The sequence below is a fragment of the Gobio gobio genome, assembly GCF_949357685.1.
Source record: "Gobio gobio genome assembly, chromosome: 3".
Classification (NCBI taxonomy): domain Eukaryota; kingdom Metazoa; phylum Chordata; class Actinopteri; order Cypriniformes; family Gobionidae; genus Gobio; species Gobio gobio.
The window spans coordinates 58,258,460-58,282,166 of record NC_137099.1 but is presented as its reverse complement, the minus strand read 5'-3'; the positions used below and the strand labels follow the sequence as shown (position 1 = coordinate 58,282,166).

Sequence of the window (23,707 nt, the reverse complement as noted above, 5' to 3'; positions counted from 1 at the left end):
TTATGCACACTTGAAGCAGCAGAACTAACCATGAGAAAACTATGATCAGATGATAATGTTATCATTGAATACATTTGCTGAGCTCAGGCAAGTGTTTGATATCTGAAACTTTACTGTAAAAAATATTTTGCGCTGTTAATAATTATTTTATAATATTGTTGTCATTATCTGCACATTTGTTTTTAGATACACAGTGCACATAGGATGTTCTAGTCTATGGTGTCACACAGGCACACACACATATCAAGAATCAGCTCATGAATCTCAATAATGGTAACAAACCAAAAGCTTCATCCTGCAATGCATTCTGGGAGTCACCATAGTACAAAACTCATCCATGACTCCCAGCATGCACTGCAGGATGAAGCGTTTGTCACCATTGTTGTGATTCATGAGCTGATTCTTGATGTGTGTGTTTGACGAGTATCTGCTGCAGCTCTAAACTTTCTGAAAACATTGAATTTGTATTTTTTTAAGAATTCATTCTGCACTGCTGGACATCATGGACTAACTTCGCAAAACTTTTATAGCTAACAGCACATAAATAAAGTAAATGTATACCATCCATTTAATCATAAACTGGATCAGATCTTGAGATTATGACTTGATCAAGAAACTTCTGATCGTGTTTTCTTTCATGCCATAACAAACATATTTGATTAAAAGGCAGTTACAGCAGAAAGGGGAGAATTAAAAGACAAATAAAGGGTCAAGAGCTCAAATAAAGGAGCCACTGATCACGATTCTGGTGACTTCAGATGAAACATTCAATGAACATCAACATCTAAACCTCTGTTCATCTCAATAAGAGCTGGTGTGTGTAGATTCATGATGTCTAAAACATCCAGGTAATACAATAAACAGTCAAACACTCTTTATTAAACGTCAATGGACTAAACACAAGTTAACAATACGTGTCAGTGTTCATCCAAACACGAAGTAACATGTAACACACATCTGACACAAGGTTTCAACACACTTCTGTGTAAGAGGAATAACACATTAGTTGAGTTACAGGTAACACGGAGATGTGTTAAAGAAAACGACACAGGTTATGTGTTAAATTTTACGCAACATGTGTTGTCCCTGAGCACACACACTACATGTGTTAACATCTACACAACATGTGTTGTCCCTGAGCACACACACTACATGTGTTAAAATCTACACAACATGTGTTAAAATCTACACAACATGTGTTGTCCCTGAGCACACACAATACATGTGTTAAAATCTACACAACATGTGTTGTCCCTGAGCACACACACTACATGTGTTAAAACTGACACAACATGTGTTGTCCCTGAGAACACACACACACAATGTGTTAAAATCTACACAACTTGTGTTGTCCCTGAGCACACACACTACATGTGTTAAAACTGACACAACATGAGTCAATTTTTAACACATCTGGTTGTGTTGTTCTCAACACATCATGTTATAAAGCACCGACACACACCATCATTGTGCATTGTATGCAGTGTTTATGTTCTCAAACAAACAGGCCTGAGTAAATAAAAGTTATTTATATAGAATATTTTATCAGTTGCTACATTTTAATTTAATTCAAAGCGCAAACTCTGTCAACTGTTATCTCTTCATGATCTTTTCTCAAAAGCAGCATCGATGTGGTGTTGAAGTGTGAATAATTGAGTTTATAGAGTCATAGAGTTTGAAACATTGTACTTTGTGTGCACATGCGTTCTGTACTCGACTATTGATTAAATGCTTAATAATTTAGTTTCACTTTATTTTTAAAATTACATCTGAGTATGTGATTACCTGACACAATTAGTGTGTTAAAATGACTTACACATTTATCGTGTTAAATTTGACACAACATGTGTTGTCCCTGAGCACACTCACTACATGTGTTAAAACTAACACAACATGTGTCATTTTTAACACATCTCTTTTTAGAGTGTAGAGAGTCACTGTCCTGCAGAGTTTGGCTCCAACCCTGAAAGACATCTATAGAAGCTCTTATTGAGAATTAACAGAGGTTTAGATTAGGGATGCACCGAATCCAAGATTCGGGTTCAGATTCGGACGAATATTGGGCTTTTTGATGTGGTTCGGTTTCTGCCGAACCTCAGAATTTTTTTTCACCAAACCTTACCCAAGGCTTGCACTACGTGCGCTCTGCTGGTCGAACGTAATGACGCCGCCGTTGAAAGTGAAAATGACACTCATGAACAGAAAACGTGGCAGCAGGGGCGCCGCTAGCAATTTTGGGCCCTGTGAAAGAATATGATGCTGCGCCCCTTACCGCATCAACCTAGCCATCCAAAATCTTTGTCTGCAATTTAATAATACTGACCAATTAAAGGGATAGTTCACCCAAAAACAATTTTTTTATGTTTATCTGCTCACCCCCAGGGCATCAGAGATGTAGGTGTCTTTGTTTCTTCAGTAGAACACAAATTAAAATGTTTAACTCCAGCCGCTGCAGTGTGATAGTCGTATAACGCATGTCAATGGGGATATTTTAGAGTATGAGAGCAATGAGAGTAAAAACATGCGCAGGCACTAATGAGGAATCTATGTATATATCTATGATCGCGCCGGTATTTTGAAATAATTTTGAAAAATGAAATACAATTTTAAATATGGATATTTTTCTTACACAAACGCATCAATTCGCTTCAGAAGGCCTTTATTAAAGGTCCCATGGCATGGCATTTTTCTATTATTTTATAATGTTTCCTGAGGTGTACTTATATTGTTAGTATGATTTTTACATCATAAAATGTCATAATTTAGAAATAAAAGGTATTTTTTTCAATACTGATGTTTGCCCTGTTGCTGAATGCCCTGTTTCAAGAGGCGTGTCTGCTGTGAGACTTCAGTAAAAATGCCCACTGTTGTGATTGGCTGACATCTTTGCATTTGAAATGAGCGGAGGGGGCGTGGTTTAACAAGGTCTACAAGGCACGAGCAGGCACGAGCTGCTGCCAGAGAGACGGATGGACCTGAGTTCACTTCTCATCAGTTCTGTCAGTCTCAGTTAAGTGAACTGTTGTAGTTACAGCATATACTTCAGGTTATTAGTTTATTTCTAGTCGGAGGGGCTGTCACTCATGTCAGAAAGTTAGTAACTTTAGTAAATTATGGATCAGCGCTGACTGGAGATGCGAACCGTTTAGAACGATTCAGTCCGATTTGGTGAACTGATTCGGTTCACTAAAAAGAACCGGTTCAAAAGAAAGATCGTTCGCGAACCGGACATCACTAATGTACCACACAGCAAAATCCCCAGTGTTAAATTAACACTCCTCAGTGTACATATGTGTCCACACTACAGGGTGTTAAAAGTAACACTTAAGAAGTGTTAAAATTAATGAGATAATTAAGTGATTAATTAAGTGATGATTGACCATTAGTGATGAGAAACACAAGAACTACAACTGACTTCAGTCACAGCTTTAGATGAAATCAACTGAAGATAAAAGAAGACATTAAATCTCTGAAGATCTCAGCAGAGGAGGATTAAACAACTCCACAAACAGCATTACCAGCTTCACACATTACTAACCAGACTGACTTTATTTCTGTCAGACGACTACAGAAGCTCTTACTGAGGTTTAGATGTTGATGATTTATTGAAAATAATAGTTTTGTTTGACACCACCATTATGGTGATCAGTGTTGCTTTAGTTGGGCTCTTCACCCTTGACTTGTCAGAATTTTTTTTTTTCTGTCTGCTGTAACTGTTTGTTACGGTGAGAACAGCAAGAGAAACTTGATGATGACAAGTTGATGACAGATGATGTTGGCTTGTTGTTGGTGATACAGTTGTTTTCATCATATAATGGCCTTATTTGCTGTTCTCCTGAGAGTCATGGATTATAGTAGCCTTGTGACTCTACAGCAGGAGATCTAGCAGTGTTTTCATCAGATAAACTGATCAATGTTTAAAACATTTACATAAGTCTTGTTTTCCGGTTTAATAACACATCACACAATAAGCACTTCGAACTCCTGCAAAATTTACTCACACACAGACATCAAGAATCAGCCTATGAATCTCAACAATGGTGACATGCTTCATGCCGCAATGCATTCTGGGTGCATCATGCAAAACTCATCCATGGCTCCCAGAATGCATTGAGGCATGAAGCATGTCACCATTGTTGAGATTCATAGGCTGATTCTTTATGTCTGTGTGTGAGTTAGTCTCGCAGGAGTTAGAAGTGATTAGTGTAGAATCTGCTTTAAAACCTATTCAGCTCTACTCATTAAAACCAATCTGGATCTATCCTGGAATCACAGTAAAAACAAAGTTAATCAGTGATTTAAATCACTATACAATGATCATACTCTTATCACTGAGCAGCCGACAGCATCTGATTGTGTTTACTCTTGCTTTTCTTGCCATAGCAAACTCAGTTACAGAAGCCAGAGAAACACTAACCTTAAAATGTCATCAAACTGCCCAACTAAAGAAAACACTGATCACCATGATGGTTTCAATCATGAAAAAATTTTCAACACAAAATAAACAAAAATGTAATTCTCAATAAGAGCTTCTGTAGACGTCTGACAGAAATAAAGTCAGTCTGGTTAGTAATGTGTGAAGCTGGTAATGCTGTTTATGGAGTTGTTTAATCCTCCTCTGCTGAGATCTTCAGAGATTTAATGTCTTCTTTTATCTTCAGTGGATTTCATCTAAAGCTGTGGCTGAAGTCAATTGTAGTTCTTGTGTTTCTCATCACTAATGGTCAATCATCACTTAATTAATCACTTAATTATCTCATTAACTTTAACACTTCTTAAGTGTTACTTTTAACACCCTGTAGTGTGGACACATATGTACACTGAGGGGTGTTAATTTAACACTGGGGATTTTGCTGTGCAGAGACGGAGCTCAGCGATTGCTAACAAAGTTATTTATAGTAACTACTGAGTTATGAGAGCTGTGCTGTCAGCGCGAGTTTGTGTTTGTATCTGAGAGTTCTGACTAAACACGAGTCCCAGTCACACTGAGTCCGTCTTCATCATTATTACCAACTTTGTAACACATGCAAAGTACACAGCAAAATCCCCAGTGTTAAATTAACACTCCTCAGTGTACATATGTGTCCACACTACAGGGTGTTAAAAGTAACACTTAAGAAGTGTTAAAGTTAATGAGATAATTAAGTGATTAATTAAGTGATGATTGACCATTAGTGATGAGAAACACAAGAACTACAACTGACTTCAGCCACAGCTTTATGCTGCGTTCACACCAAACGCGAATTGAGCGTCAAAATCGCGCCTACCGCGTCTAGTTTCACGCGCGAACATTTTGAATGCATTCGCGCGTCCGCAGAGAATTGGACGCGCGTAGAAATCGAGCGTTTGAAGCGAAATTGACGCGCGTTCAAGGCACTCCAGGAGAAATATGTCATAAAACACCACTCTGCCTCTTTTCATTTTCATTAAAAATATATATTAAGCATTAATAGCCACACAAATGTGGTCCAGGCAACTCCTACATCATCTTCACTGCATGTATGTTTAAATATCCTTAAAATATACAGTTATGAAACTTATCTTTGCCCTCAGTCAAAACGATTTGGCAGACAACAAATTATAGATTCATGAGAGCAAAGATCGGCCGTTAGATCTACACAAAACGAACCACTACAGGACATCAGAGCCAGCGGCAGACGGCAGAAGGACTGGCCGAGGAAAGGCTGCCTTCGCCGGGGTTATGAGCAGTGATTGCCCGGTGATCGCCTGGATCTCACAACTCCAAAAACACAAGAATTTTTTTTTCAATAGGCGCTCTCTTTATAAATAAACCACAGATTGAGCTTTAAACAACTACATTCCCACCTGAAAAAGTCTTAAAACTACATTTTGTGACACAATAGTACTATTTTTAATTTATGCAGGGTTTCTCATACACGTCACTTTACCACGTGACAGCAGCAAGCAGGCTCCTGATTGGTTAACGCGGCGCGAATTGACGCCAAAGTTCAAATTTTTCAACTCGGGCGTCAGACGCGAATACGCTTCAAACGCGTGAATGCACAAAAGCACCATTCGCGTGTAACGCGCGTACCGCGCAAGACGCTCAATTCGCGCCATTCGCGCGAACTGGACGCGCGAATGAGGCGGATTCGCGTCCTTCGCGCCGCGCGTAACGCGCCTTCCGCGCCGCGGGACCTCCAGACGCGCGTCAACGCGCCTTTCCATTGACTTAACATTGAAATCACTCGCGCCAGACGCTCAATTCGCGTTTGGTGTGAACGCAGCATTAGATGAAATCCACTGAAGATAAAAGAACACATTAAATCTCTGAAGATCTCAGCAGAGGAGGATTAAACAACTCCACAAACAGCATTACCAGCTTCACACATTACTAACCAGACTGACTTTATTTCTGTCAGACGACTACAGAAGCTCTTACTGAGGTTTAGATGTTGATGATTTATTGAAAATAATAGTTTTGTTTGACGCCACCATTATGGTGATCAGTGTTGCTTTAGTTGGGCTCTTGACCCTTGACTTGTCAGTATTTTTTTTCTCTGGCTTCTGTAACTGTTTGTTACAGTGAGAACAGCAAGAGAAAATTGATGATGACAAGTTGATGACAGATGATGTTGGCTTGTTGTTGGTGATACAGTTATTATCATCATATAGTGCCTTATTTGCTGATCTCCTGAGAGTCATGGATTATAGTAGCGTTGTGACTCTACAGCAGGAGATCCAGCAGCGTTTTCATCAGATAAACTGATCGATGTTTAAAACATGTACATAAATCTTGTTTTACGGTTTAATAACACATCACACAATAAGCACTTCAAACTCCTGCGAGAATTTCTCACACACAGACATCAAGAATCAGCGTATGAATCTCAACAATGGTGACATGCTTCATGTCGCAATGCATTCTGGGTGCATCATGCAAAACTCATCCATGGCTCCCAGAATGCATTGAGGCATGAAGCATGTCACCATTGTTGAGATTCATAGGCTGATTCTTGATGTCTGTGTGTGAGTTACTCTCGCAGGAGTTAGAAGTGATTAGTGTACAATCTGCTTTAAAACATATTCAGCTTTACTGATTAAAACCGATTTGGATCTTTCCTGGAATCACAGTAAAAACAAAGTTAATCAGTGATTTAAATCACTACACAATGATCATTTTCTTATCACTGAGCAGCCGAGAGCATCTGATTGTGTTTTCTCTTGCTTTTCTTGCCATTGCAAACTCAGTTACAGCAGCCAGAGAAACACTAACATTAAAATGTCATCAAACTGCCCAACTAAAGAAAACACTGATCACCATGATGGTGACATTAAAAAAGTTTCAACACAAAATAAACAAAAAAGTTATTCTCAATAAGAGCTTCTGTAGTCGTCTGACAGAAATAAAGTCAGTCTGGTTAGTAATGTGTGAGGCTGGTAATGCTGTTTGTGGAGTTGTTTAATCCTCCTCTGCTGAGATCTTCAGAGATTTATTGTGTTCTTTTAACTTCAGTGGATTTCATCTAAAGCTGTGGCTGAAGTCAGTTGTAGTTCTTGTGTTTCTCATCACTAATGGTCAATCATCACTTAATTAATCACTTAATTATCTCATTAACTTTAACACTTCTTAAGTGTTACTTTTAACACCCTGTAGTGTGGACACATATGTACACTGAGGAGTGTTAATTTAACACTGGGGATTTTGCTGTGTACCATTACAGCTGTCGAGATGAACGAGTTACGAGTAAGTGTTGATAATAGCATTATTTTAGATATGTTCCAATCATATGAAAAGCGTCAGTGACGCGCATTGAGTACACAGCGCAAACAAAGACACAACAGCAGTAATCGAATGTAATCCAGTTTATTGTGGGGATGGCTGGCTAGCCTAGCCGGATACCCTCACGCTTACCCCCCTTCTGCTTAATCTCACGCCGCGTTTGGTGCCTCTGCTGTGGGCCAGATGCAGTACTGGGGGTCGGGGATGTTGAAGGCCGACCAGCCAGTGCAGCCCGAGCCTCGGCGTGTGTAAGGTTTATCTCTAAAGATGTTACTCTGCTGATGTTGAGCAGAAACAACTGTATGCACATTGTGGAACAGATAGACGCGACGAGGACGTACAAAAACACTGACTCACAAGATAGAAAACACAAAAACACCGTTCTGTCGGGAGAGAGAGAAGCCGCAGTGTGTGCACGAATAATAAATAATTAGCTACACATCAGAAATCACTGATCGCAGATCAGAAGGAACTGAAAAAAGACTTCTGTTTTCATTTGTACATCCAAACACTGAGAAACTGCCAGCGTTCACTCGTTCACAAGCAATGATCTCTCGAGCGTTTGCATGGGCGTGCCAGATTCTCTGGGCGGAGGAAATGGAGGTAACCGTTCCTGCTTGGACATCAAACCAGGAGACTTCAGGATTGGCTCGTCTGGCCTGTCATTTTCTCAAAGGCAGAGAAAGACAGCCAGAACACGGGTTTACACCGATCAACATTTTTATCAACTTGGGGACAATATTCAGGCTAGGGGAACTCCTATTAATGTTGAAAAACCTCATAAAATGAAAATTTCATGCCATGGGACCTTTAACACCCCGGAGCCGCGTGGAGCAGTTATTTGATGGACAGATGCATTTTTTTATGGACTTCAAAAACAGAGCAACTATTACTGCTAATAAAATGCTTGGATTAGCCAGAAAATGTTTAATATAACTCAGATTTTATTTGTCTGAAAGAAGAATGTCATGTACACCTCGGATGACTTGAGGTTGAGTAAATCATGGGCTAATTTTCATTTTTGGGTGAACTATCCCTTTAAGCTCTGTTCGCTCAACCCAGAATTCCCCAATTGGCTGATGAAACATCCCACTGAGCAAAGTTATGTCCAAAAGACGTCTTTTCAATGTCTTTGCCCCTAGAGCAGGGGTGGGCAACTCCAGTCCTCGAGGGCCACTGTCCTGCAGAGTTTAGCTCCAACCCTGATAAAACTCACCTGCCTGTAGCCTTCTACACAGTAAAATCCCCAGCGTTAAATTAACACTGCTCAGAGCACATATGGTCCCACTCCACAGAGTGTTAAAGTAACACTGAATCAGTGTTAAAGTTAATGAGATAATTGAGAGATTAATTAAGTGATGATTGGCTATTAGTGATGAACACCTGATGATAATGAGCAAAATCACTGAAGAAAATAGAAAAAAAGAAAAACACAAGAACTACGACTGACTATAAAAAAGACATTAAATCTCTGAAGATCTCAGCAGAGGAGGATTAAACAACTCCACAATCAGCATTACCAGCTTCACACATTACAAACCAGACTGACTTTATTTCTGTCAGATGTCTACAGAAGCTCTTATTGAGGTTTAGATGTTGATGTTTTATTGAAAATAAAAGTTGTTTGAAGTTACCATTATGGTGATTAGTGTTGCTTTAGTTGGGGTCTTGACCCTTGACTTGTCAGCATTTTTTTTCTCTGGCTGCTGTAACTGTTTATTACGGTGAGAACAGCAAGAGAAAATTCATGATGACAAGTTGATGACAGATGATGTTGGCTTGTTGTTGATGATACAGTTGTTATCATCATATAGTGCCTTATTTGCTGTTCTCCTGAGAGTCATTGATTATAGTAGCCTTGTGACTCTACAGCAGAAGATCCAGCAGTGTTTACTTCATATAAACTAAATGGTTATCAAAAACTGTGTACATAAGTTTTGTACTCCAGTTTAATAACACATCACATAATAAGCACTTCTAACTCCTGCAAGATATACTCACACATAGACATCAAGAATCAGCCTATGAATCTCAACAATGGTGACATGCTTCATGCCGCAATTAATTCTGGGTACGTCACGCAAAACTCATCTATGGCTCCCAGAATGCATTGTGGCATGAAGCATGTCACCATTGTTGAGATTCATAGGCTTATTCTTGATGTGTGTGTGTGAGTTACTCTCGGAGGAGTTAGAAGTGATTAGTGTACAATCTATTTCAAAACGAATTCAGCTCTTCTGATTACAACCCTGCTGGATTTTTTCTAGAATCACAATAAAAAAAAGTTAATGGAATATTGCTCATACTAAAATAAATTAATATAAACTCATATAAAATCGATCAATTGAATTACTACACAATGATCATATTTTCATCATCGGGCAGCCGACAGCATCTGATTGTGTTTACTCTTGCTTTTCTTGCCATAACAAACTCAGTTACAGCAGCCAGAGAAACACGAATATTAAAAAGTCACCAAACTGCCCAGCTAAAGAAAACACTATTCACCATGATGGTCACATTAAGAACTAACAATTTTCTAAACAAAATCAAACAAAAAATCGGTTAATTCTCAATAAGAGCTTCTGTAGACGTCTGACAGAAATAAAGTCAGTCTGGTTTGTAATGTGTGAAGCTGGTAATGCTGTTGTTTAATTCTCCTCTGCTGAGATCCTCAGAGATTTAATGTCTTTTTTTATAGTCAGTCGTAGTTTTTGTGTTTTTCTTTTTTCTCTTTTCTTCAGTGATTCTGCTCATTATCATCAGGTGTTCACCACTAATGGTCAATCATCACTGAATTAATCTCTTAATTATCTCATTAACTTTAACACTGATTCAGTGTTACTTTAACACTCTGTAGAGTGGGACCATATGTGCTCTGAGCAGTGTTAATTTAACACTGGGGATTTTATTGTGTAGTAATCCAGGAGACACTGATTAGCTGGTTCAGGTGTGTTTGATTAGGGTTGGAGCTAAACTCTGCAGGACAGTGGCCCTCGAGGACTGGAGTTGCCCATGCCTGCCCTAGAGGCATACATTGAAAAGACGTCCACTGAGGAGCCAGACTGAAAGTTTTTATGACGTCTGTTTTTGACGTGTTCTGCACGTCCGATATAGACGTTCATGGAACCTCAAGGTTAAAAACTATCAAATGTGCTCATTGTGGACATATTTTCCATTTGTAATTGCAAAGCAACTCACAGACAGTGTGTGTTTCTCCAGAAATCATGAAAATAAAAGAAACTTCGCTCACACCTTTAGACACTTTAGACAACTTAGCATCTGTAATTCACACATCTTTGGATTGTGAGAGAATCATGGGATTCAATCCAGGATCTTCTTGCTGTGAGGAGACAGTGTTTCCCACTGAGACACTGGTGCTGCCCTTAATCACAGACATAAGACACACTTTGACTATTTCTGTCAGACGTCTACAGAAGCTCTTACTGAGAATTAACAGAGCTTTAGATGTTGATGTTTATGTTTCATTTGAAGTCACCATTGTGGTGGGAAGCGTTTGCTTTAGTTGGGCTCTTGGTCCCCGTATTTGTGTTGGCTTTTCTTTGGATGTTATAACTGTGAGTGAGTGAGTGAGTGAGTGAGTGAGTGAGTGAGTGAGTGAGAGAGACACACACACACACACACACACACAATAGTTATGGCTGAGAAAGCACAGATAAAGTGACTTCAGGTGTTGTCTTCTCCTTGTTAATGACTAAATTATCAGAAGTCTAGAATCTGATATTGTGCTTTTGAGTTTTGTGATCTTGTTTGGCAAATAATAATGTGTTTATAGCCGCAATAATCTTGTAAATCCACTGTATCGGGACCAGTAGCAATAAAATAATCACTTTTGCTGAAAGATGATAAAACAGAATGTGCACATTTTGCACGATTTTGCATATGATTCCCAACAACGGTGACAATCAAAACAAAAAAAGTTTCATGCTGCAATGCATGATGGGTAGCTTCATAGTACTAAACTCAAACTTGATTGTCACCGTTGTTGTGAAGCATAGGCATAATCTAGATGTATGTGTGTGACTATGTGAAAAATTTGCTCAAAACATTGTTTGCACTTACTGTTTAATCATCCTTCAGGATAAATTATCATTTTAAAGGTTCTGTTCTTCGTGATCCCATTTTTCAAACTTTAGTTAGTGTGTAATGTTGCTGGAAGAGCATAAATAATACCTGTAAAATTATAAAGCTCAAAGTTCAATGCCAAGCGAGATATTTTATTAAACAGAAGTTCCCTTTCAAAGCCTACAGCGAACGGCCGGGTTGGACTACATCCTGGTACTTCCTGCTTTAATTACGTCAGTAGAGCAGTTTGTTGACTAACCTCCGCCCACAATTATAGGCGAAAAAGGGGGCGTGGTCTTGTTGCTCCCTCGTGGAGAAAAGGAAGTGTTGCGTTCGGCTCGGTTCGGTTCGGTTCGGTTGCCTTTGTCGCCATGTCGTCCAGACGCTGTTATTTTCATCCCGGAGTCAAATCACCTTTGTTTGGCTTTCAGGGGCTGTAGTTTGAGCGCGTTCATCTCCCCGTTATGGTAAGAGGCGTGACCTTCCCGGGCAATGTGCGCTAAACTGCTGTCGAATCACAACACGGGAACCGCTGGCACAATCAGAATTCGTTACGTATTTCTGAAGGAGGGACTTCATAGAACGAGGAAATTCTCAGCCCGTTTTGAGGACAGTGAAAACAGCGGTATACAGATAAGTAAATTGTGTGAAAAATACTGTGTTTTTTTACACATGAAACATGAACACATGTTATATTGCACACTATAAACACAATCAAAGCTTCAAAAAAACACGAAAAACGGGACCTTTAATGCTATTGGTGCCAATACAGTAGATTCACAAGTTTATAGTGGCTTTAAACAAATGACTATTGTTCCAAACAAGCACACAACAATGTCTGCTTGCTTTCTGATGATTTAGTCATCAACAAGGAGCTGACAACACCTGACGTAATTTTATCTTTGCTTTCTCAGCCACAACTATTGTGTTTAACACACACAGTTACAGCAGCCAAAAAAAGACTAACATAACAACGGGGACCAAGAGCCCAACTAAAGCAAACGCTTCCCACCACAATGGTGACTTCAAATTAAACATCAACATCTAAAGCTCTGTTAATTCTCAGTAAGAGCTTCTGTAGACGTCTGACAGAAATAGTCAAAGTGTGTCTTATGTCTGTGATTAAGGGCAGCACCAGTGTCTCAGTGGGAAACACTGTCTCCTCACAGCAAGAAGATCCTGGATTGAATCCCACGATTCTCTCACGATCCAAAGATGTGTGAATTACAGATGCTAAGTTTTCTAAAGTGTCTAAAGGTGTGAGCTAAGTTTCTATTCTTTTCATGATTTCTGGACAAACACACACTGTCTGTGAGTTGCTTAGCAATTACAAATGGAAAATATGTCCACAATGAGCACATTACTAGTTTTTAACCTTGAGGTTCCATGAACGTCTATATCGGACGTGCAGAACACGTCAAAAACAGACGTCATAAAAACTTTCAATCTGGCTCCTCAGTGGACGTCTTTTCAACGTACGCCTCTAGGGGCAAAGACATTGAAAAGACGTCTTTTGGACATAACTTTGCTCAGTGGGATTGATTAAAATTAAGATACAATTTGTACAAAACAAAACTTAATGAAGTGGCCACAATCATGTCTGACCCACTCCATGTCTCCTGGCATTGCGCATCTTATGATGTGTCCTTTCTCACTCATGCTGTTCACGTTTCATAATCAACATAGACATAAAAAAATAACATTATAATATTTAAACAGAAATATAAAACTAAATACCTTTTCATGATGGCTACAACAATTAAAGTAGCCTACAGTATGGAGAAATTTAATGTCGGAGTGGGATTTTTTACCGATGAGCGTGAGCGTTTTGCTGGATTTTGCCGGAAATGCTGAAATAAGCCATAATTTTGTTATATTTGTAACTCTTTGGTAGATTATACATTTATAATTTATATTACTACTAGTACTGTTACTACTAATAAAACCAATCTCTGGGGGCCCCAAAAGTGTGTGGGCCCTTAGAATCGTCCTAACTTTCCCCCCCTTAGCGGCGCCCCTGCTTGGCAGTTCCTTAAGTCAAAATAAGGCAATTCAAGTCAAGTCACATGTTCAATTTGCAATGCCGATTTGTCTCATGGTGGCAAGGACCCTAAACAACAGCCACTGTTAAAACATTTGCGTATGAAACATCCGAAAGAAAACTTCATTGTGCATGAAGGAATCTACAGACAGAAGCCAAAATGTATTTTATTTTACAAAAATAATAAAAATAATAATAAATAAAAATAATAAAATAAATAGGCCTACACTAAATATTTTTCACTTAAATAATTACCAAATAAGAAGACAAAACGAAAATACACTGAATCCGGTTTAACCTTTGAAGAACCGGAATATTTTTTTTTTTTGTCAAATAAAAATAGCAGGCCTACCTCAATCCACAGCTTGTATGTTTTTTTTTTTTGGGGGGGGGGGGGGGGGGGTGTTAAGTAACATGTCGAAGTGATGTGGGTTAGTCTGGAGCGCAGCCTGTTGACAGTTAAAACCACGGCAGAAAACACCCTCTCAATCCTTCTGTCTCCACTGAGCGCGAAACTCCAATGACAGCGCGCGCTCCTTCTGTGCTCTCCGTTGCGCTGTTCTTTGAAACGACAGAGGGGGGCGACTCAGGTAATTTTTCTATAAACCATAAGGAAACTGCGGCGAGAAGAACATACGCCACAATGTTTACTTTAGTAAACTTGACCAAAACCACACTACAAAAAGCCATAAACAAGGCTTCAGATGGCAATGATGTCCCGGGAATACAGAGATCACGCCTCGCTAGAGCGGCCAGCCTCGGGAAGCGCCTTTCATTTGCTTTCCACCAATCAGGAGCTTGTGTAGGCTACTACTGCTGTATTTTTTATCGAAATGGTCCCACACAGTAAGCTTTATATTGCTTAATTTTGCGAAATATATCTGGTTTGTGGTTGCACATGTCGACGCGCTCCGTGAGTGAACAAATAATACTATACAGCATATTTTTCTTAACCATGGATCAAAAAAACTAAAACTTAAAAACATTTAAACCATTTAACTGATAGTATTAATCGGTCAAAGTTCTTACTTTCGGTTAGCGGTTAAATGGTCAATAGCATCCCTACACTGCTGTGGACGTTGTTTACTTCATTAATGTTTTTACGGTGATAATGGCCTGAGGATGGGAGTAGGATTCAGTATTCGGTTTTGGATTCGGCCGAATCTTAACCAGTGGATTCAGAATTCAGCCAAACCCCAAAAATCTGGATTCGGTGCATCCCTAGTTTAGATGTTGATGATTTCATTTTGGTGGACATCATTATGGTGATCAGTGTTTCATTTAGTTGGGCAGTTTGACTCTTGCCACTTTATGTGAGTTTGTGGTTTTTGTTACAATGTTAACAAAACACATAATCTGTTCAAATCAAAATTAACCATAAATAAAAAATGTTTGACTAAACTCATCACTGACTAAAAATATGAATAAATAATATTCACCAAAATACTTTCTTGCCACAGATCAGACATTCTGAATTCTATTTTTTTTTTTTTTTTTTTTTTTAAATGCACAAAGATATCAAGAATCAGCATATGAATCTCAACAATGGTGACATACTTAATGCTGCAATGCATGCTGGGAGCCATGAGTTTTATCCTGTGGTGGCTTAGTAGAGTTGGAGCTAAACTCTGCAAGACATCAGCTCTCTAGGACCGAACTTGCCTACCCCTGACTTAGAGGTACCAAAATGTACCCTTTATGCTGCGTTCACACCAAACGCGAATTGAGCGTCAAAATCGCGTCTACCGCGTCTAGTTTCACGCGCGTACATTTTGAATGCATTCGCGCGTCAGCAGAGAATTGGACGCGCGTAGAAATCGAGCGCTGGAAGCGAAATTGACGCGCGTTCAAGGCACTCCAGGAGAAATATGTCATAAAACACCACTCTGCCTCTTTTCATTTTCATTAAACATATATACCGGTATTAAGCATTAATAGCCACACAAATGTGGTCCAGGCTACTCCTACATTATCTTCACTGCATGTATGTTTAAATATCCTTAAAATATAAAGTTATGAAACTTCTCTTTGCCCTCAGTCAAAACGATTTGGCAGACAACAAATTATATATTCATGAGAGCAAAGATCGCCCGTTAGATCTACACAAGATGAACCACTACAGGCCATCAGAGCCAGCGGCAGACGGCAGAAGGACTGGCCGAGGAAAGGCTGCCTTCGCTGGGGTTATGAGCAGTGATTGCCCGGTGATAGCCTGGATCTCACAACTCCAAAAACACAAGATTATTTTTTTTAGATAGGCGCTCTCTTTATAAATAAACCACAGATTTGAGCTTTAAACAACTAAATTCCCACCTGAAAACGTCTTAAAACTACATTTTGTGACACATTACTACTGTTTTTAATTTATGCAGGGTTTCTCATACACGTCACTTTCCACGTGACAGCAGCGAGCAGGCTCCTGATTGGTTAACGCGGCACGAATTGACGCCAAAGTTCAAATTTTTCAACTCGGGCGTCAGACGCGAATTCGCTTCAAACGCGTGAATGCACAAAAGCACCATTCGCGTGTAACGCGCGAATCGCGCAAGACGCTCAATTCGCGTCCAATTCGCGGCATTCGCGCGAACTGGACGCGCGAATGAGGCGGATTCGCGTCCTTCGCGCCGCGCGTAACGCGCCTCCCGCGCCGCGGGACCTCCAGACGCGCGTCAACGCGCCTTTCCATTGACTTAACATTGAAATCACTCGCGCCAGACACTCAATTCGCGTTTGGTGTGAACGCAGCATAATGGTACCACCACAGTGACGGCCACTTGTAAACCACCTTAACATTTACCTTTTAAGGCCACCATAAAAGGTACAAATTTGTACTCTTTTTTTTTTTTTTTTTTTTGAGAGTGTAATCTATTTTCAGACTTTAATCAGTACGTTTTTTTGAGCAGATATTATCACAAATCTTAAAAAGAAATCCTACACTCTAAAAAGAGATGTGTTAAAAAACAACACACTGAGTGTGTTGATGGTATTTTGACACATGTTGTGTAGATATAACACACAATGTGTGTTAAATGTTACTCTGGATAGAACGTCAGTGGGTGTTTTGGCAGCCAATCACATCATGCCTCTTTTTCAATGTCTTTTTCAAATGCTTTCACCGCTTTTCACTTGTTATCACTGACCAGACTGACTTTATTTCTGTCAGACAGAAGCTCTTATTGAGATTAACAGTATTTGTGTTGATGGTTCATTGAATGTTTCATCTGAAGTCACCAGAATCGTGATTAGTGGCTCCTTTATTTGAGCTCTTGACCTTTGACTCTTTCACATCAGTTTTACTCTGTTTGCTGTGACTGTGTGTTTATTATGCACACTTGAAGCAGCAGAAATTACCATGAGAAAACTATGATCAGATGATGATGTTATCATCACATACATTTGCTGAGCTCAGCAAGTGTTTGATATCTAAAACTTTACTGTAAATGATATTTTCAGTTATTAATAATTTTTTTATGTTATTGTTGTCATTATCTGCACATTTGATTTTAGATACACAGAGCACATAGGATGTTCTAGTCTATGGTGTCACACAGGCACACACACATATCAAGAATCAGCTCATGAATCTCAATAATGGTAACAAACCAAAAGCTTCATCCCGCAATGCATTCTGGGAGTCACCATAGTACAAAACTCATCCATGACTCCCAGCATGCACTGCAGGATGAAGCGTTTGTCACCATTGTTGCGATTCATGAGCTGATTCTTGATGTTTGTGTTTGACGGGTATCTGCTGCAGCTCTAAACTTTCTGAAAACATTGAATTTGTATTTTTTTAAGAATTCATTCTGCACTGCTGGACATCATGGACTAACTTCACAAAACTTTTATAGCTAACAGCACATAAATAAAGTAAATGTATACCATCCATTTAATCATAAACTGGATCAGATCTTGAGATTATGACTTGATCAAGAAACTTCTGATCGTGTTTTCTTTCATGCCATAACAAACATATTTGATTAAAAGGCAGTTACAGCAGAAAGAGGAGAATTAAAAGACAAGGAAAGGGTCAAGAGCTCAAATAAAGGAGCCACTGATCACGATTCTGGTGACTTCAGATGAAACATTCAATGAACCATCAACATCTAAACCTCTGTTTATCTCAATAAGAGCTGGTGTGTGTAGATTCATGATGTCTAAAACATCCAGGTAATACAATAAACAGTCAAACACTCTTTATTAAACGTCAATGGACTAAACACAAGTTAACAATACGTGTCAGTGTTCATCCAAACACGAAGTAACATGTAACACACATCTGACACACGTTGTGTAACTATAACACATTATTGTGTAAAAGGTTTCAACACACTTCTGTGTAAGAGGAATAACACATTAGTTGAGTTACAGGTAACACTGAGATGTGTTAAAGAAAACGACACAGGTTGTGTGTTAAATTTTACGCAACATGTGTTGTCCCTGAGCACACACACTACATGTGTTAACATCTACACAACATGTGTTATCCCTGAGCACACACACTACATGTGTTAAAATCTACACAACATGTGTTAAAATCTACACAACATGTGTTGTCCCTGAGCAAACACACTACATGTGTTAAAATCTACACAACATGTGTTGTCCCTGAGCACACACACTACATGTGTTAAAATCTACACAACATGTGTTGTCCCTGAGAACACACACACACAATATGTGTTAAAATCTACACAACTTGTGTTGTCCTTGAGCATACACACTACATGTGTTAAAATCTACACGAAATGTGTTGTCCCTGAGCACACACACTACATGTGTTAAAACTGACACAACGTGTCAATTTTTAACACATCTGGTTGTGTTGTTCTCAACACATCATATTATAAAGCGCGACACACACCATCATTGTGCATTGTATGCAGTGTTTATGTTCTCAAACAAACAGGCCTGAGTAAATAAAAGTTATTTATATAGAATGTTTTATCAGTTGCTACATTTTAATTTAATTCAAAGCGCAAAATCTGTCAACTGTTATCTCTTCATGATCTTTTCTCAAAAGCGGCATCGATGTGGTGTTGAAGTGTGAATAATTGAGTTTATAGAGTCATAGAGTTTGAAACATTGTACTTTGTGTGCACATGCGTTCTGTACTCGACTATTGATTAAATGCTTAATAATTTAGTTTCACTTTATTTTTAAAATTACATCTGATTATGTGATTACCTGACACAATTAGTGTGTTAAAATGACTTACACATTTATCGTGTTAAATTTGACACAACATGTGTTGTCCCTGAGCACACTCACTACATGTGTTAAAACTAACACAACATGTGTCATTTTTAACACATCTCTTTTTAGAGTGTAATCTTAATTCATGAAATATAAATAAATGGATAATTATAAAATTAACAAAAGGGTTTCCATTATGTAATAGTATCAACTTTTAAGGGAGAAAAATGAACGGCTGAATTCAAGACATTTTGTAAACCAAAAAAAAAAAAAATCTAGATTTTTTTGAGAATCTCCCTTGGTTCAGGTAATGTCCCGGAAACGTTACTCACCTCGGGAGACATCTGATCCGTCATATTGGCGATCTGATCAACAAAATTCACTATATCTTTTGTTGTAAAATTCTGAAAAAGAAAACAAAACAGATGAAAAAAAAGAAATTCCTATAACAGTAAATGTGAATTATAGAGTGTATAACACGTAATTTATAGACCATCTTTTAGAAACTCATTCTCACATACCCCTTGCATCTTTGAAGTTATCATATCTGGAAGGAAAGAAATGGGATGAATTTGAATAAAAACAGTATATGACACACAAAGAAGCTGTACACATGAAGGACAGTGCTATCCACACCTCTCAGACTCAAGCAGGAGTGGGTATCCGCTTTGCAGTCAACGAAATTTGGAGTAACTTCATAGTTGCAGTCGCTGCTGCAGTTGTAGGATCCGACCATGCAGGAGCAGCCAGCACTCTTAGGGTTGCAGGAATAGGCCTCGCAAGAGTAATTTTGTCGAGCACAGGTCACATAACTGGAATCATTTGTGCAGGTTGCATTCGGCAGAGGGCAGTACCACTTTCCTTGAGATTTTACAATCGCTACGTTACTGGCGATTATCATCAGCTGCAACGCTAGATAGATAAATCCATAAATTACTATAAATCTACATAACAGCAGTGTGTCTTTGATTAATAGGAAGAGAAGTACAATAATATAAATTAAGTTCCAAGTACCCAACGGAACACTGATCACCATAATGGTGAGCAAACATTTTCATTAAAACACCAACATCTAAACCTCTGTTAATTTTCAATAAGAGCTTCTATAGATGTCTTTCAGGTTTGGAACCAAACTCTGCAGGACAGTGACTCACTAGGAGCGAACTGATCACCAAACATAACCATTTTAGGAAAATCAACATCTATTTGGGAAGTCAGCTTATGTGATGTTCTCTGAATTTTTCAGTTTTATTGACAATTCAACTGAACAACATGAGTTTGGGAAATGAGTGAATGCAACTAGAGAAAGATAACTGCAGAAGTGGAGGAAATAATTGCTCCACCTCAAAAACTCGACAAATGGTACTCAAACCAATCAATTCATCTTAACTTCGGTTTTCTGAGTAAACAAGGCACATAATGTGAATAGTGCCGATTACTAGATTTTTACAATTAAGTTAAGACCTTAAGTAAAGTTAACTAAAAAGTGTTAGTTAGAACAACTGTTGTATTTTACAGTGGACAATAAACATTATTATCCATTTTTGCAAGCCATGCAGGATTCAAATGTGGGTATAAAGTGCAACTGCTTTACGGCACGATCGGCTCCAACAATTTGCGTTACCTCTTTTGAAAACTGGTTTTGCTCATTCACTTTTAAATTAATATTTGTAGTTTGAGTAACATGAGCTAAGAATGCAGATACTCACCTGTCAAATGAAGGATGATGTTCATTGTGATCTTGAAAGAGCTTCACATTGATAATCCTCTAAAGAGAAATTAATGTCCACTGTCAAACTGTCAACCTCTGAACAGTTAACTGATCACTACGGCCTTCAAGGAAGTCGCATTTGCATTCAGTGTAGAACACACAGCCATCACATATTCAAAACAGTGCTTTATTTACACTGTGTTTTGTCAAACATCATTTACATAATTTCTGGAAAATATTAAGCATCTTCTGAGTATCATTTGCAATAAAGGGTTGTGTTGTTTCAAAAGATCACAGTATTCAAATGCTCCATGTTGTCTCACGGCTCTCGTTTGCCTTCTTGTCACAATCATGATATAGTTATTTTTGCTTTAAATAAGGTTTGTATGATATCAACATTTTTCATACCACTGAAATTTCATAATTCTTATTACCATTTTCAATATCATTTAAAAAAAATAATACTAGCCTAAAAAAAAAACTCTCAAGCTTACTGAAGACAAATAAACAGTAACAAAAAAGAGCAAAGAAAGCAAACTACAATAGAAAAAAGACAAATAAAATAGACCTACCTGAAAAACTTCAAGCACTAGAAATACTACATAAAATATAATCAAATTTATAAAAAACAAAGCATAGTTTTTACTGTGGAAAATTAAATGTACGTTTGTTCTTATTAACGTTACAAAAGTGATGCAGTCAAGAGCAGTGAGAGACTTTCTGTCTTTTTTGTTGTTGTTTGATTTGCATTAATAATGACAGCAGGTAAATTTGGACGCTGTCACTTTAAGACAGACTGTGCGGATCCAATATACTGATGTGTTTTCTTCAGAGGTGTAAAATCCAGGTGTCAGAAAGTAAAAGTCCTGCCATATTTTTTTTTTTTTTTTTTTTTTTTATGGGTTTGACCTGAGCTCTAACAGACAGTTTTGTCCTCAGTTTCCATGGAGGTCCCACATGGATTTGCCCAGATGAAAGGAACATTGCTCAGTGTGCACACTACAGGCTGTTAAATGTAACACTGAATCAGTTTATGTTAATGAAGTTAATGAGATCATTAAAGGATTAGTTCACTTTCAAATAAACTTTTGCTTATAATTTACTCACCCCCTTGTCATCTAAGATATCCATGTCTTTCTGTCTTCAGTCGAAAAGAAATGAAGATTTTTGATTAAAAACATTTTAGGATCTTTGTCCATATAATGGAAGTCAATGGGCTCCAAACGGTTCAAGGTCCAAATGAGAGGTTCAGTACAGCTTCAAAAGGGCTTTAAACCACATCAAACGGTACCAGACGATCAATAAGGGTCTTATCTAGCGAAACGTCTTTTTTTTTTTTTATAAATAAACTTTAAGTTTTACAAGCACAAATGCTTGACTTGCTCTGTTCAGTGATGCACGCTCATGACGTCACGTAAAACGCAATTACGTTGAAAAGGTCACGCTTTCACGTTTTCCGCCTCAAGGTTGTGCGTGTTGTGGCTTCACAAATGCTTTGCTGCATACCTCGGTTGTAACGAGTGGTCGGAGCTAAACTCTGCAGGACATCAGCTCTCTAGGACCCAACTTGCCTACCCCTGACTTAGAGGTACAAAAATGTACCCTTAAGGGTACAGCCCCAGTGACGGCCACTTATACCTTAAAGGTCCCATGGCATGACATTTTCATTTTATGAGGTTTTTAAACATTAATATGAGTTCCCCTAGCCTGAATATTGTCCCCAAGTGGCTAGAAATGTTGATCGGTGTAAACCGAGTTCTGGCTATCTTCCTCTGCCTTTGAGAAAAGGACAGCTCAGACGAGCTGATCTTGAAATTTCCTGTTATGATGTCATAACAGGAACGGTTACCTCCCTTCCCTCTGCCCAGAGAATTTGGCAATCCCATGCAAGCGCCATATTTGTTTGTCCTCGAGAGATCATTGCTTGTGAACGAGCGAATGCTGGCAGTTTCTCAGTGTTTGGATGTACAAATGAAAACAGAAGTCTTTTTTCAGTTCCTTCTGATCTGTGATCAGTGATTTCTGATGATTTCTTTATTCACACAGAACTGTATTATTCGTGCTGCGGCTTCTCTCTCCCGACAGAACGGTGTTTTCGTGTTTTCTATCTTGTGAGTCAAAGTTTTTGTACGTCCTCGTCGCGTCTATCTGTTGTAAAATGTGCATACAGTCGTTTCTGCTCAACATCAGCAGACTCACATCTCTTTAGAGATAAACCTCACGCACGCCGAAGCTCGGGCTGCACTGACCGGTCGGCCTTCAACATCCCCGACCCCCAGTACTGCATCTGGCCCACAGCAGAGGCACCAAACGCGGCTCGAGATTAAGCAGAAGGGGGGTAAGCGTGAGCATATCCGGGCTAGCCAGCCATCCCCACAATAAACTGGATTACATTCGATTACTGCTGTTGTCTTTCTTTGCGCTGTGTACTCAATGCTACAATGACGCTTTTCATATGATAGGAAAATATCTAAATATAATGCTATAATCAACACTTACTTGTAACTCGTTCATCTCAACAGCTGTAATGGTACATTACATGTTTTACAAAGTTGGTAATAAGGAGGAAGGCGGACTCGGCGTGACTGGGACTCGTGTTTATTCAGAACTCTCTGATACAAACACAATAAACTCGCGCTGACAGTGCTCTCACAACTCTGTACAATATCACTATAGTTAGCAATCTCTCCGTCTCTGGTCCATTGATGTCCGGTTCGCGAACAAATCGTTCTTTTTAGTGAACCGGTCGAACCAGTTCACCAAATCAGACTGAATCGTTCTAAACAGTTCGCGTCTCGAGTCATCGCTAATCCATCATTTACTAAAGTTACTAACTTTCTGACATGAGTGACAGTCCCTCTGACTAGAAATAAATTAATAACCTGAAATATATGCTAGTAACTACAACAGTTTACTGAACTGAGACGTG

The 23,707-nt window shown here is 38.8% G+C and overlaps 1 protein-coding gene across 1 annotated transcript in view; it reads right to left on the bottom strand.

The window, feature by feature from the left end:
* LOC307122946 (adhesion G protein-coupled receptor E3-like) overlaps positions 1–20,904 on the bottom strand; it is a 52,056-nt gene extending 31,152 nt beyond the window's left edge. Inside the window, exons 1-4 of the mRNA XM_079811289.1 lie at positions 20,777–20,904; positions 19,704–19,979; positions 19,589–19,614; positions 19,400–19,471 (exon numbers count right to left, since the gene is read on the bottom strand). Coding sequence (XP_079667415.1) covers positions 19,400–19,471; positions 19,589–19,614; positions 19,704–19,979; positions 20,777–20,801 — 399 coding nt within the window. The 5' untranslated portion in view covers positions 20,802–20,904. The remainder of the gene's footprint in view (positions 1–19,399; positions 19,472–19,588; positions 19,615–19,703; positions 19,980–20,776) is intronic.
* Positions 20,905–23,707: the final 2,803 nt, after the last annotated feature.